Source organism: Trachinotus anak, unplaced genomic scaffold (assembly GCF_046630095.1).
Source record: "Trachinotus anak isolate AG129_WGS33_773 ecotype Australia unplaced genomic scaffold, CSIRO_AGI_Tana_v1 ptg000010l, whole genome shotgun sequence".
NCBI classification, from domain to species: domain Eukaryota; kingdom Metazoa; phylum Chordata; class Actinopteri; order Carangiformes; family Carangidae; genus Trachinotus; species Trachinotus anak.
The window spans coordinates 9,104,489-9,118,902 of record NW_027273861.1 but is presented as its reverse complement, the minus strand read 5'-3'; the positions used below and the strand labels follow the sequence as shown (position 1 = coordinate 9,118,902).

At 37.8% G+C, this 14,414-nt stretch overlaps 1 protein-coding gene across 7 annotated transcripts in view; it reads left to right on the top strand.

The window, feature by feature from the left end:
- ect2 (epithelial cell transforming 2) overlaps window positions 1–14,414 on the top strand; it is a 48,650-nt gene that overhangs the window by 2,698 nt on the left and 31,538 nt on the right. For 5 of the 7 annotated variants that reach the window (XR_011692434.1, XM_071487340.1, XM_071487338.1 and 2 more), the window contains exons 3-10: window positions 1,236–1,315; window positions 4,194–4,286; window positions 7,210–7,392; window positions 7,635–7,724; window positions 9,207–9,314; window positions 11,012–11,085; window positions 13,353–13,483; window positions 13,771–13,886. Coding sequence is in view for 6 of the 7 variants with exons in the window: in XM_071487340.1 (XP_071343441.1) it covers window positions 1,236–1,315; window positions 4,194–4,286; window positions 7,210–7,392; window positions 7,635–7,724; window positions 9,207–9,314; window positions 11,012–11,085; window positions 13,353–13,483; window positions 13,771–13,886 (875 nt within the window). In the remaining variant the exon portion in view is untranslated. The remainder of the gene's footprint in view (window positions 1–1,235; window positions 1,316–4,193; window positions 4,287–7,209; window positions 7,393–7,634; window positions 7,725–9,206; window positions 9,315–11,011; window positions 11,086–13,352; window positions 13,484–13,770; window positions 13,887–14,414) is intronic. The other 2 variants (XM_071487339.1, XM_071487342.1) reach the window with 1 other exon arrangement.

Here is a 14,414-nt window from a genome sequence, read left to right as displayed (position 1 = left end):
GATCCTGATAATCCTTAGTGTCTGTATTTCTTAATATTCAGGAAAGGAGTGGGGATTAAAAACAGCCCTGGACTTTTGACTCAGACTTGCCCACCAAAATCCATCAGGAAACACACAATCACATACGGTCTATGTCACACTTTACCAGAATCATATTGTAAACAGAGGATTAATTATTGATGATTTATAGGACAATACATGAACAACAGGCACATCTTTTGAGTTTGCTTTAATTAGCATATTAGAATTTATGATGAAACCAGAGCAGAACACAAAGCTATACAACATTATCCTGCTAAATAAACTCAGATTACTGCACACAGCGCTACTGATCTATCTCACTTGCTCTCTCCCACTCCCTCCCTCTAACCCGCACCCTTGCGGCCAACAACCAGCTCAGCCCACCTCAGGCCCTCCTGATTAGCCACTTCATGCCCGGTGTTCACTGTCAGTTTGCTTAGTTGAGTCAGAGCGCTGGTTCGGTTTATTATTTGCTAAACGATAGTTTAAAAGAAGTAAATGAAAAATTATAGATATTTCCCAGCACTCCATCAGTCTTGAGCCCTGCATACAAGGTCCAGGTGTACACTAGGTTACACCTTGTTTATGTGGGAACTGAAATGAGCTCTTTTGTTCTAATAAAGTGAACATATATTGTCTTCGTCTTTCTTGCATATTGATTAACCAATTCTATGCAACCTTTTTTTTTCTCTTCACACTTAATCAATGATTAAGTTCTATTATTTGTAGAAATGGTAGAGATTGACAGATTAATCGAATGATAGGGTTGTTTTATAAAATATCAGAATCAGCGAAACTGGCCAGTGGCTGCGCTGCCTCCAGCGATCACACAGGGACATACTGTAAATAAATGGAACAGCTGATTTTACATAAGGCTAACATTTGGCGTTGATGTCATATCTGACTCTTTTTCAGGTTTTTTCTCTCCAAGTGATCTCTGGAATATATTATACAACACTATCAGCTCTTTGTCCATGATACAATACAGGCATAGAGTGAGCAATATCGTTATCATATCAGCCTTTAAAAATCCAATATTGGTTGACGTCTACTGACTGGTACCCTGGCTGTCAGTCAAAATGAGAAAACTTGCATCACCTTCAAGAGATGACCTGCTCCTTTATCTGTCCCTGTTCTTCTTTGGGTGTGGGTGTGTATGTCATTCCTCTTTCCCTTTTTACTGCTCATTCATTCTGTCTCTGTTGCTTTTTCAGATATGCTGCCTAAAGTGGAGACAAGGGTTGTTCTCGTGGGAGAAGCATGCAGAAATGGAGCGCTGGTCAAAGCACTTCAGGTACATCATTCCTCTGTTAAACCCAAAGGTACACTGTGGTCCACTGGTTTCTATTAAGGTGGCCGGTCTCCGCAATCTGTCTGAACATCGCTGCTTTTCTCGATTTGATAAAAAGGACATGGAAACTCTGTTTTGCTGGACATTACTTTTGGGTTATAACTGTCAGTAGATGAGATCTTCCTGTCAGGGTTCATTGTTGAACTTGCCAGAATTTCGGAGTAAATTTGAGTGTTCGGTGTTTCCACCAGATTGTCTCAGGTGGGAAATATATTCTTATCAGAGGGAGAATGTTCTCCCAGGCAGCCACAATGTTTGAAATGAGGTTTGAAATTCACATTTGTTTTTCACATGACAGACCTTGATGCCTCAGAACCTGCCGTCAAACTCTTTTCTAATCTTTCAAAATGGCCTTCAGGTTTTTGTCATTGTTAAAAAAAAAATTAAGTGATGGGAAATTCTTGGTTAAGTCAACCCCTCTGTTTAATTATAGCACCTCTGGACATAATAGGGCAAACCATAAATATTTTGGAGATTGATTAATGAATGTATTAATTGATAATGAGTTCAGTTGTAGCCTGAATTTAAAGTAGTGTTTCCTTCAAAATCATTGTTGTTTTCAAATTAATTGCCACTAGTGATATATATATTTTAATGATGTAACCAGTGACTATTGGGCATGGGTAAATCCACACAGACACTATCGCTGCATGGTACGTTGTTAAGTTTTAACATTAACATTTGTTTTTTGCTGGCACAAGTCTGTTGAGGCTCAAAGTGAGCTTTATACGTCTGTACGCTTTATTGATAGCACTTTTTTGGCAGGTAAATGGGGAGAGGTAGGATTTCTCCATAAGTGATGGATGTTGTTAGTTAGTAACATCTTCAGTTGTTATGTTTTATATTTTTAAATTTATTTTTTCATACAGCGTATGCATAGTAATCTGTTAATAACTTGGAGGCTTCTTTAGGCTACAGAAGAAACAGAGCTTCATTTATTAATTTAGTAACATCGTCAAGATGCATGTTAGAGTGAGATATTTTTAAAGGGAGTGCACACACTTTCTAATCTTCCTCTCTCTCATACACACCTGCTTGTGTGTGGAGATAAGCCATGCTAAAACAGAGCGGCCTGGGTGTAATATTTGGCAGCCTGCAGAGCTTTCACAACCTAAAGTATTTAAATGTAGCTTCTACTTAGAAATGAGTGACTTGTGATTTCTTTTTAAACAGTTGCTGGCTGTGGCTGGTGTGCCATTACATCCCAGCTATTGATGAGCTCCTGACTATAATTTCAGCCTAACAGCAATAGTGAGCTCACTACCTAGCTCCACAAAGCTTGGAGGGCTTTTAGTGAAGTGTTTGCATGTGCTTAAAGGTCCTGTATTATAGAAATTTACATTTCCATACCTTTTTGATTTTAAAGCAGGTCTAAGTGCTATATATATATACTGTAAAAATATAAAATGGTGCTGGCCTGCCCGCTGTGAGTGACTTGGGGTTCAGTGTTTTGCTCAAGGACAGTTAGACTTATGGACAGGAGGGGCCTAGGATCAAACCACCGACCCTTTCGGACTAGTGCAGTGGACTCACTTACCATAAATATGTTTTTATCAGTACATTGATACTAGCTCACCAGTGTGTGTGTGTGTGTGTGTGTCATTTCAGGTCTTAATTGCATTAGTTATAGTCATATTGAAGGGTTTTGTCCAAAATATCTGCCACTGTCAGTATTTTGACGCAGGCTTTATTCCCCCTACAAAACTCTATATCCAAGGCCATTGCTGGACTCACAGGGACACTTAGCAGCCCTTTTTTTTAAAGTTATTTTCTGTGCTTTTTATGCTTTTATCATAGCCTTAATGAGAGATAGACAGGAAAGTTGGGGAGAGAGAATCACATGCAACAAAGGGACACAAGACAACGATGATTTTCAACTTTTATTAAGACGTCATGATTAATCTTAGTCCAAATCCAAATGTCTCTATTTTTTCCTGCTCTTTTTTGTCATGAGCAGAAAGAAACACTGTAAGTTAATACTGGAGCTCACTACAGAACCAAGAAAAGCCTGGGATGTCATTATAAATCCTTTCAACAAAGCAAAAATGTAGTTTCATGAGGCTGTTGAAATCTGCAGCATAAAATTGTGTCAGATTGTGTAGAGTTTTTCACCTGGATATTTACCTGTCCATCAGTGTGTGTTTGTGTCTGCTACAGTAAGCAGCATCTAATTTTGTGTCTTTGAGTAGCACCATGTGAAGGTGATTTGGAGGTGTGGCAGCAGTCTAAGTGCTGCTAGAACGACTTCCTTCCCAGGTCTCCTGAGCCCTGTCACTTCTGAAAGCTTCCTGCTTAAATCATCTATTTCTCCCTGCCAATCTGCAGCGCAGCCACATCCAAAGACATCTGCCGACAGCTCCATCAGAGCGCTCCCGATTGTCTGCCTGACCGCCCACTGGCATTGCTCAGTCAACCCACAGAAAAAAAGCCCCCACCACCACCACCACCACCACCATTTTTTCACGTCCCCTTCCCTTTTTGTCCTGTTCTTTTCCTCCTCTCCTCCTTCCCGACGGCTTTGAACTTTTATATTAATTTTTAACGGAAACTTCTTCTCCTCCCCAGCCTACCCCCTCTGGAGCCCAATGGTTGTTTGAAGTCACTGTCTTTAGACTTTGCAAGGACACAGGCCCCACCCATCTCTTCCTCACCTCCTCCTTCCTTCATCATCCCCAAACCCAGCCATTCTTCTGTCCTCATGTGACATTGTTTTGTATGAATTTGTCTCTGGCATTCTCGTTCACTCCTCTCTTTTTGCTCTGCTGTCCTTCTTTCAAATGCCAGTGTTTAACATCCACTTCCTCCTGGTTGGTTTTTACAGGCCATCAGAGTAATGGAGGTACCAGTGGTAAAGATAAGAGAAGGCGAGGCGGGTGCCGAGGAGAAAATGATGATAAAATCTATAGTCAATATGGTACAGTACAGTGTCTGCCTTACTGTTTGACTGTCTGACACTTTTCTGGGAACTTTGGGAAGTGCTGCATGAGTCTTAATTCACAGTGGGCACTCACTTAATCATTGTGCATGACTAACTCACTGATGGTGAATTGATTTATGAGTGAATATTTGAATATAATTGATGTGATACTTGATACTTCTCTTTAAAAGAGATTTGCACTCAAATGTCAATGCAACTTTCTAGACTGAGGGGTAATATTAAAATTCATTTAAAATGCTTTCTATTTAGCATCATGACATTTAAAAATACGCAATTTCAAGCTGTAAATATGAAGGTTCATGTTGCATGCAGTCCACAAAAAGCTATTTGCACACAAAGTATTTAATTAGACAGGCCTTGAAGTGTTATGCAATGCATCTAAGAAGCTTTGGTTTTTGAGTGTCATTTCTTCTTAAAGCAATAGTTTGATACGTTGTGAAATATGTAAATTAGCTTTCTTTCGGAGAATGTGATGAAGCTCAATAACAATCTCATGTCTTTACAATGCTAGAGTCAGGATGAGGTTAGCTTAATGTACACCTACACTACATACAACGCCTCGAAAGCCTAATAATTTACCATCATATCTGGCTTGTTTACATATTTATTTTTTAAATGTTTTATAATGTTAGACACGTTGTGTATCTCTCAACAAACAAGAGTTTATCCCTCTGGCTTTCAGTCAGCATTTTCCACTAAAGTGTGGGTTGCCAGATATGGTTCTTGAGGTTTTAGTCTCAGATACTAAAACTGGCAACTTTGCTGTGATGATAGAACACTGATTTTGTGGATTCTCCTTCATCAAAAATAATCTGTTTTTAACGCCCTCTAGTCCCACAAGTTTTAATTTTTGATCCAGACAGAAAGATCTCAACAATGATTGGATGGATTGTCATTAAATTTTATGTGGACTCACGTGGTTCCCAGAGGTTGAATCTTACTAACTCTGGTGATCCTCTGACGTTTCATCTCACGCCACCAGCGATAAGTTCCTCTTATCCAGTGAAATATTTCAACATTGATTGGATGGATTGATGAGCCTAAGTGCAACCTCACAGAACCTTTAGCATGGCTGTAGACTCAACGTGGCTGTAGTCTCTGGGGTATACACGTCCTGACTCCAGCTCTGAATTTAAGACACAGACCTGCTCATCTCTTCATTAGGAAAAAGGCAAAAGCTTGTATTCCTCAAAGTATTAAACTATTTCTCTAACACACAGGTGTCTAAAGCTATGTGGATCCTAACAGTTTTAATAACAAATGTGGTTTCTAACTGTGTCTGTGTTTCTGTGTCACTCCACCAATGCCTCACTGCTTCTTCTGCCTTTGTCCTGTGTCAGCTACTGGAAAAAATTTCTCTGAGGTAGTTTGTTTTATGGGCAGGTTTACAGTTAGCGCAAGTCATTTTACCTCTCCTGAACTGCCAGCTCTGCCCTTAAGCAGCCCGGCACCTAGTTTGTGATTTAATATTTGCTCCTTGATATCAAAGCCATTGATGCAAAATACTGTACTCTGATTTAGAGTAACACATTTTCTCATCTGAGAAGGCAGAATGTATTGTTTTCATGCAGCACTGAGCTTTTTTTTTCTGCTGTATGGTACAGAAAGAGAGAATATGATTGTGTCTACTATGTGTAAAAGTGAACTATTGTGTATGCCAGTCTTCTACTATTTTTCTTGATGGATTGAAGAAGATGTCTTTGGTATTGACCTTGGAGCATTGACTGGAAGAAAATATATATTATATAATATATAATATAACAACCAACTGGCCGTAAATTGTCTAATTTGAATCAGTCATGGTTTGGTTACTGTTTTTTGTGATGCAGAGTATGTACTTACAATTCAGTGAGGAAGTAGGTCATTAAAACGATCCAAATATTTAGTCTTAAATTGTTTTGACAATGAAAGGTAGTGATTTCATATTTTTCGTACTGACAGCAATCATATGAAAACGTCAGAACCAACAATGAATTGGCCCCACTCAAAAGTATTGACTGTGTATTCAAATCTGAAAAACTTACATAAACCCCGCGATAAACACGGCTTCAATCCCTTGTACACCAGTTTGCAGCCTGTTCCACTTATGAAATAGTCCCCAACAAATGCACTGTTTCCCAGCTGGTTAAGGAAAATACTTTTTTAAAGCTGAACTAATTTACATTTTGAACAATATTTCAAATGACTGAAAGATTTAAATTGTATTATTGAATGTTATTTCCCAACTCAGCAGTTTCCTTCAGCCCTACAGAGTGTTTCAGTGTCTTTTGGCTCATTGTTTTAGTTTTACCTTTTGGTTGGCTTTGGTACTGTCTCACAGCTCTCATCAACCATGTTTCCATCAGCAGCTGATTCCAGGAAAAAAAAACACTGTACACTCTCAGTTCAAACCCAAATGGCACAGAATTTGTGAGTAGCTGTTTGTGAACGTACTTGAGCTTTTAGCACTAAGCCAAAAGGAGAGTTAGTTGGTCTTACATTCAACAACATAAAGACTCAGTAAGGTCAAAATAAATCAAACTTGCATGATGTTTTGGTTGTTGTGGAGTTCTCCTTCAGATGGACTGCCTAATGCAGTTTTGAAAATGAAAGATGAACTACCTGTGAGTAGAGGTTGGGAAGTTGAAAAATAATGAGAGATGAACTAACATTGTTGGTTTTGGTCTTTTCATAACAGTCAGAAACATGCAAAATAATGCCAGTGTTATCCTTTAAGTTTATAGCTACTTACTTATTACTTAGGAAATCTACTTAGAATGAAATTAACCAATATTTCACCAACATCCAACAGCCACACTAACAAAGTTAACAAGCCTTTCTTTGGTAATTTGCAGATTTTTGTGCGCTTCTAAGTGTTGCATTTCTCCCATCACTCTATACTGTGATTCTTCCTGTTCAGGACATCAACACCCCGTGCATAATGACAGACAACGCCCAGGAGTTTGGAGATGAAGAGAACACAGATTTTGAGACAGTGTTTGTCCTCGCAGACTTTGATTCTCCTGACTACAACTACCTCTACAAGCGTGAAAACCGCATTGTTGGGCCTCCAGTTGTGCTGCACTGTGCTGCGAAGGAAGAAGTAAGTCATTGACTCGCAATATGTTATGGATACGGAACACGTAATCTGTCCCACAGTAGATTCACATAAATTATAACGTGAGATAGAAGTAATTAAAGGTATAGTCAGTGATTCTAATCCAATACGCTTCTTACACAATTGTTCATCATATTCCTAAAGGACTGAATGACATTAAAGTATTGAAATGTAATTCTCTACTTAAATTTTTGTTGCATTGAATTTTGCTTTTCCCTTCCCCACAGCCTCTTCAGTTTTCATGTCGTCCTCTCTATTCCACCACCATGCTTAACCTGTCACTGTGTTTCACTGGCTTCAGGAACAAAGAGGAAATGGTGAGTACATTAACTTACCAACTTTATCTTTTTTGTGGACGGATGATAACTAAGGTATTTTGTTCTTAATCGTACTGTGTAGAAAGATCTGCATTATTAATATCACTCAGGCTTTTCTAAAACAGCACAGAAGTCATTTGGGGAACATCAGTCCAGCTGCACTGACAGGCCATTTAATTTGATACATGCAATATACGTGCAATGCTTTCCGCAGCACAGCATGGCAAAGTTCTTAACCTTGATAACAGGCTGACGGTTTGCTGCTTTGAAGAAAAATGCAAAGTGAGAAACAGCTTTCTCTCTGGTAGCCAGCATAGCCACACGTATGTTCAGCCATAGTTGATCCTATTACTCTACACTATATCAGGATGTAATGAAAATACATTTCCATGGCTTGACACTCAGTAGTGAGAATTAGAGCTAGATAGATAAATTGGCCAGACTGATATCAGCTGATAATAGGTTATTGCAGATATATTGGTATATTCACTCGATATTGCCAGTATATTAGGTTCAACTATCTAAAACTAATTCAGTCTAATACAACAGCCTTGTAATAAATTATACCTTGACATTGGTGACATTTATAGTGCTGTTGAATTATGCTGTTTTTGTTTTTCTAATATTTTGTCCACCCAATCATATTAAAAGGGTAGCCAAAACTAGGAACACCACTTGGAATAGTGCAATGCAGTTCAATAGCACTGTAAACTGCAGCTATTGTCTATAAGCTATTTACAGCTAAATGTCTATAAAGTTGAATCAACACCTCTTCAAAAACATTTTCAACAGAAACTGAATGGTAAAACCTTCATGAAGGTAGAATTAATTATAATAATAAATTGTTGTATTGCACTGTATTTGTTTTAGTTACAGTAGCTGTACCTGATAAAGTGGCAACTGAGTGCAAGTCAGCTGATAAGTAGTAAGAAATAGTAGTGAAGAAATGTCAACTAGTTTTGAGGTCATTTAGAAAGAGTCTCCATTAGAGCATTGATGAGTTTTTATTCTGTAATATGTCCCACTGGGTATGTATTTTAGTCACAAAATCTGATCTAAGAGATTCATATAAAAATGTTTAAGTGATGACTGTATGTTAAAAAAAAAAACCAAAAAACAAAAAACTATATTGGTACCAGCCTTCCAGTATTGGTCAAGCTACAGTCATAATGGTTCTCCCAGTACAATATAGTTCAGTGCAGGTCATATTGTTGCTATTGTTGTATAATGTCATACTTCCATGTGATTCCTCATATACATGGCATACATGGTATTTTGAAATCCTGCATCATCCTTGCTAACGTCATCTGATCAGAGAGCATAATAGTCTCCGGTATACAGTGACTAATAAATAATCTGGAGAAATATATTCATAGAAATGGATAAAACCCACTGGTATACCAAAATGTCTGGCATGTTCCACCTTGGCATTTATTTTCCCTCTTTGTTCTAACGTTGTGTTTTTTTTTGTTTTTCATGTAGAAGAACTTAGTAAATCTGGTGCATCACATGGGTGGGACCATCCGGAAAGACTTCAGCACCAAGGTCACTCATCTCATCGCCTACTCCACGAATGGGGAGAAATACAGGGTGTGTTTACTCTTCTTACTTTTTTTGTTTGTTGGTTTACTCTGGTCTGGCAGTCTGTTTTTTTTATCTGACATTGATAGCACTGTGCAGTAGGGCTGAGCAATGTATATCCCAGTTTTTAATAAATACATCTGGTCTGTGTGTTTGAATTTCTACAGAAATGAATGGACAAATTAAGAAATAAAGACAAGAAGACCTAAAATACCCATTAAAACATGTTATGATCATCTCAGTGATAATACTGTTGCCAGCTTTTGCATGGCAAACAAAATGTCAAGAGTTAATCGTCAATATTTGATATATATTACCCTAACCCTAATGGGCAGAACTGCTGAATATAAATTATCCAATATTCTCTCAAAAGTAGTGGAATAATTAAAACCCTTTCTCTTGCCAGCATTCATTTATCCATGTGTGTGTTAACAAAAACAAAACAACAAAAAACCCAAATACCTTGCTATTGTATTTGCCATTTTTATTCAATGCACCTGACGGCTGAAGTGCAAACACAGCTTTTAACTGAGGCAGAAAAATGAGAACAGAAAATACCAACATAAATGTTTGATTTACCTGTGTTGTGTTTCTGTGGTTTTCGCTCATTGGTGGTAGAAAGAATAATAGCAACATGGCCCAAAATCTCAGCAATCCATCAAGAAAAGTGCTGACACAGGAACACCTCCTGTAACTTAAAAAAAGAGATCAATGTGAACCTGAATGAGGAAACCAAAACGAAAATTGAACTTGAAACTTTACCAACTCAAAATACAACAGAACAGTAGAGAAGTAGGGCTTTGTCATGTTCAGAAAGTTACAATTACATACTCAGTGTTTTATTTCTTTTTTCTGTATTTATTGTACACCGCTCCTCCTCTGATTGTATTGCACTTTTTCCCCCTCTCTGGTTGACTAAACTGAAATGAGTAGGGAAACGATGTGACGCTCCTCCCTGCCTAGCCAGTGTCTCGATCTGATGTCAGAAAGTCCTGCTTGAATTCCCAGTTGGATCCTTTATAAACTGAGTTCAATACATGGCCTCTTCCATAGGGATACACAGAGATAAAGGAAGGGATGGATGAAGAGATTGACACTCTTCTGTCTTTTCTCTTCTTAATGTGATTTTTTTTTTTTTTTATTTTCCTCTTCCTCCTCAGTTACTGCCTTCACACACACACACACACACACACACACACACACCCCGAAAAATATTGCGGAAGTCTCTCCTTCCTCACAATTATTGCCTTAAATTTCTTTAACCTCACCACCTTTCCTTTCCCTCTACAAACTCTTGTGGTGCGTGCAGAGCAAGACAAAATGCAGTACGAACTCGTTGGCTTTGTGACATGCGGTCAAGGCTGTTTTCTATTGGAAAGTGTTATGCTAACTTAAAAAAAGAGGGGAAAAACAGTCTGAATCACTGAGCATCTCATACTTCTTTGTGTCTGAAGTGGAAACTGTTATTCTGAGTGACAAGTCGATCAGGAGTAATGAAAACAGCCTGGGGAGATTGTCATCCAGTAAGCACTGACTTAGGAACTATTTGAAGGACGTACAGTTATAAAATAGTGCAGAAATAAATGTCATGCCCTTTTTTGTTGTTGTTATGTTTCCCTCTGTCTACCTCATCTCTTAATTGCATATTACTCATTGTGTTTTCTGTCATCCCTCTTTACTGTGTCTTATTGTGCCTCATCTCTCAGCTGGCAGTGTGTCTGGGTACGCCCATCCTCACTCCATCATGGATTCATAAGGCATGGGAGAGAAGAGATGATGTGTAAGTTGAAAATCCTTGAAATCCTTAAATCCTCATATGCTAATGGAAATTAGAGTGTAAATGTGAAAAGTTAATTGGAGGCAGGAATTCTGATGTCCAGATTCACTAAGCTCTGACTTAAACTCTTATCTTTAGCAAAGAGTGGTGTACAAAGCATTAGGTAGCAGCTTCTCATTTTTAGCCGGCGTTTCTCGTTATAATGACAAGCGGCAGCAGGTTATATCAGCTGTTAGAGCAGACCAAACTGAAACTCAGCTGGTGTTTGCTTTTCATGCTCTCTGCAAGCCAGTATCTGTATTGAGTGAAAGATTTCCCATAAATGAAGAAACTTCACTCTGTAACGCTGCCGTGCAGCTGTAAATCAAACAACTCCAGCAGAGTGGGACATCTTCTCTCTACGTGATTGTGTCATGTCAATTTCAGGGCTGGAACGTCCAAGTTAAACTTTTATTCATATGGATTAAGCTGCTTAGGGAAATAAGGTGTGTTGAATTTAGTAGGCTTCACCTGTTATTGCAATGTGCCAGATTACATATATAATTAACATTGCACATATTCTATCACTATGTAAATGTTAAGTATTGAGTTGGACTTAGTAGCAGTTGACACCCAGTATTTAAGGCTTGAATATTGATCAAGGTCCAAAAAACTTGATAGGGACACCCATTATAAATGTAACATTCAACCATTTGTGAAGACAAATTCCTAAAAGCTAGGTAGTTTCAAGGTTGGTGACAGTGCTGAATTCTTACAATTTCTGTTTGACAAATACAACTATTGACACCTCACTGGCAAGGAGAGGAGGCCATTCAGAGGGGCTGGGGTCAGCCGTCAGCCACAACTAAGAAAAGTTATGAAGTAATTGGATGCTGTTTGTACCTTTTTAATGGCATCACGGGATGTAAAGTAGAAAATGGTTAGAATTCTGACTAAGGAATTGTATGTATTGAACAGGACCTTTTAAATGATCTTTTGACATTTCTGTACTGCAATATCTTGTTCCTTAACAACACGCAATAGCTCCATTAAGTATTGAGACCCCTTCACTTTTTGCAAATTTTATTATGTTGTAGATTATATAAGAATTGTACTTTTCCCCATAAGTATTTTCCAATAAGTGGAAAACATATTTTGAATTTTCTTTTTTGTAAAATTTAGCAAATTTATTAAAATTGGAAAAACTGAAATCGCATTTACAAGAATATGCAGCCCCTAATGTAGTATTTAGTAGAAGCCCCTTGGGCTGTAATAACAGCTTCAGGTCTTCTTTGGTAAGTCTCTACAAGCTTTGCACACCTGGATTTGGGTAGGTAATCTCATTCTTCCTGGCAGATCTTCGTCGTCGCCCCTCACTAATGCCTGATGCCTGCTCTGTTTACCTAACTTACCTTGTCTGTTTTTCTTTTCCTCGGAAATGAATTAAGTAAGCACATTTTTTATTGGAACTTTAGCCTATATGAACATCCGCTAAATATCACTGTATCACAGAATTCTGTAATACCTGCACAGGGGGCGCTGTCAAATCCGCAAGATATTTCGGTTTGATTTTTTTATTTTGATTTTTTTAATTAATTTTTTTATTTTGCTATGGCAGGAAAGATTTGGTGTGGCGTGTTACCAGTGGAAACACTGACTTTTGTAAATGATAGATTTAAGCTATCAATTTAATTAAATTTTTGAAAACTTTTGAAAATATTAAAAAAAAAACATGTTTTCACATTTTGTATAAAATTACCATTTTTGCTCACCAGTCTACACTCAATTATCCAAAATTACAATCAAAAACAACACAACTACAACACAAAGTCTGCAAAAATTGAAGAGGTCTGAATACTTTCTGAAGGCACTGTGTATGTGTCCAGAGGGCATCCTTATTTATGTGCCTGGGCTTTTCTGATTTTTGTATAGCTTGCACCTTTTTACTCCCTCTCGGATAGTTACTTGATTGTAGATTTTCTATTTAATAATAAATTATAATAAATAAAACATAGTCAGCATCTAGCAATTACAAAAGACCCAAATTACTCTCATGTGAGGAACAGTGTCTTTGTGCAATTTTACAATGTATGCTTGATCTTCACATAGATCCTGTGAAAATATAATAACAGAATCTATTTTTGCAGGAGACTTTGTACTTGATCTTATTACGACCTTATACTTTCAACAACATTATTTGTGTGTGTGAAAAGAATATTTTGAAAGCCAAATGTGCAAATGTTGGCATGTTTTGAGTTGTCACCTTGTTTCTCCCACCATCATGTGTTAAGACACTTCCATGCAGGAGAAGAGGAGTTTCGAACAGAGTTCAAAGTGCCTCCTTTCCAGGATTGCATCCTCAGTTTTTTGGGTTTCTCAGAGGAAGAGAAGGCCAACATGGAGGAGAGGACTCTTAAACATGGTTAGTGCTCGGTTCATGTTTGACTTCACATCTATCTGTCTAATTACTGTTAAAGCCCTAAAATTTTTAAAAGGTTCTGTATGTCCCACAGAGTTCTTTTTGTGTTGATGGTAACCTATCCAAATTAAAGCTGAGACTTGACACTTTGATGTGGTATCCATTATTTTATTTCAAATTGAATGTGCTGAAGCACCGAGACTGGAATACTGCAATGTATGTGTATGCTTGTGTGTATTTTTTATTTTTTATTTTTTGGAAAATCATCTCCATGTTTCTCTGTGTCTAAGGTGGCAGCTATCGTGAGGTTGGAGATGAGAGCTGTACACACATGGTGGTGGAGGAGAACTCGGTAAAGGAGCTGCCATTTTCTCCCTCCAAGAAACTCTTTGTGGTCAAACAGGAGGTAGGCCTCAAGGTTTTTTTGGCATCAATACTAATATGAAATATCTTTCGACAAATGTTTTGGATATTTATAGAATCAAAAATGTTTGTTAAAAAATCTTGTAAAGTGAGTATTAAAATTTTGGAAAAAAGATGAGATGAGAAAAGAAAATGTTTGTTAGATCTGAAAGCCACTAAACATCACTGTATACAACAGCATACACAACACAGAAGTTTGTTTCAGCATGACAAGTTTGATGCCTCTGTGACACTGGTCCAGTGCTGTCTTGACATAAGAGAATAATTGGAATACTAGATTTTACAACAGGGAAATACATAAACAATGGGGACAAGAGGAAAATAACAAATCCTTTTCCCCTTATACAGAATACCAAATGATCATCTGATAAGGATTTCTTTTAGGTTAAAACTCAACGGATATAGTCCCTGCTCTCCCTCTCTGTGTCTGTGTTGTCAGAGAGAGCTATTAATAATAAATTTCCCCTTCCAGCATATGAATAATTTGAACCAAGGTGGAGTGGTAGTTTAG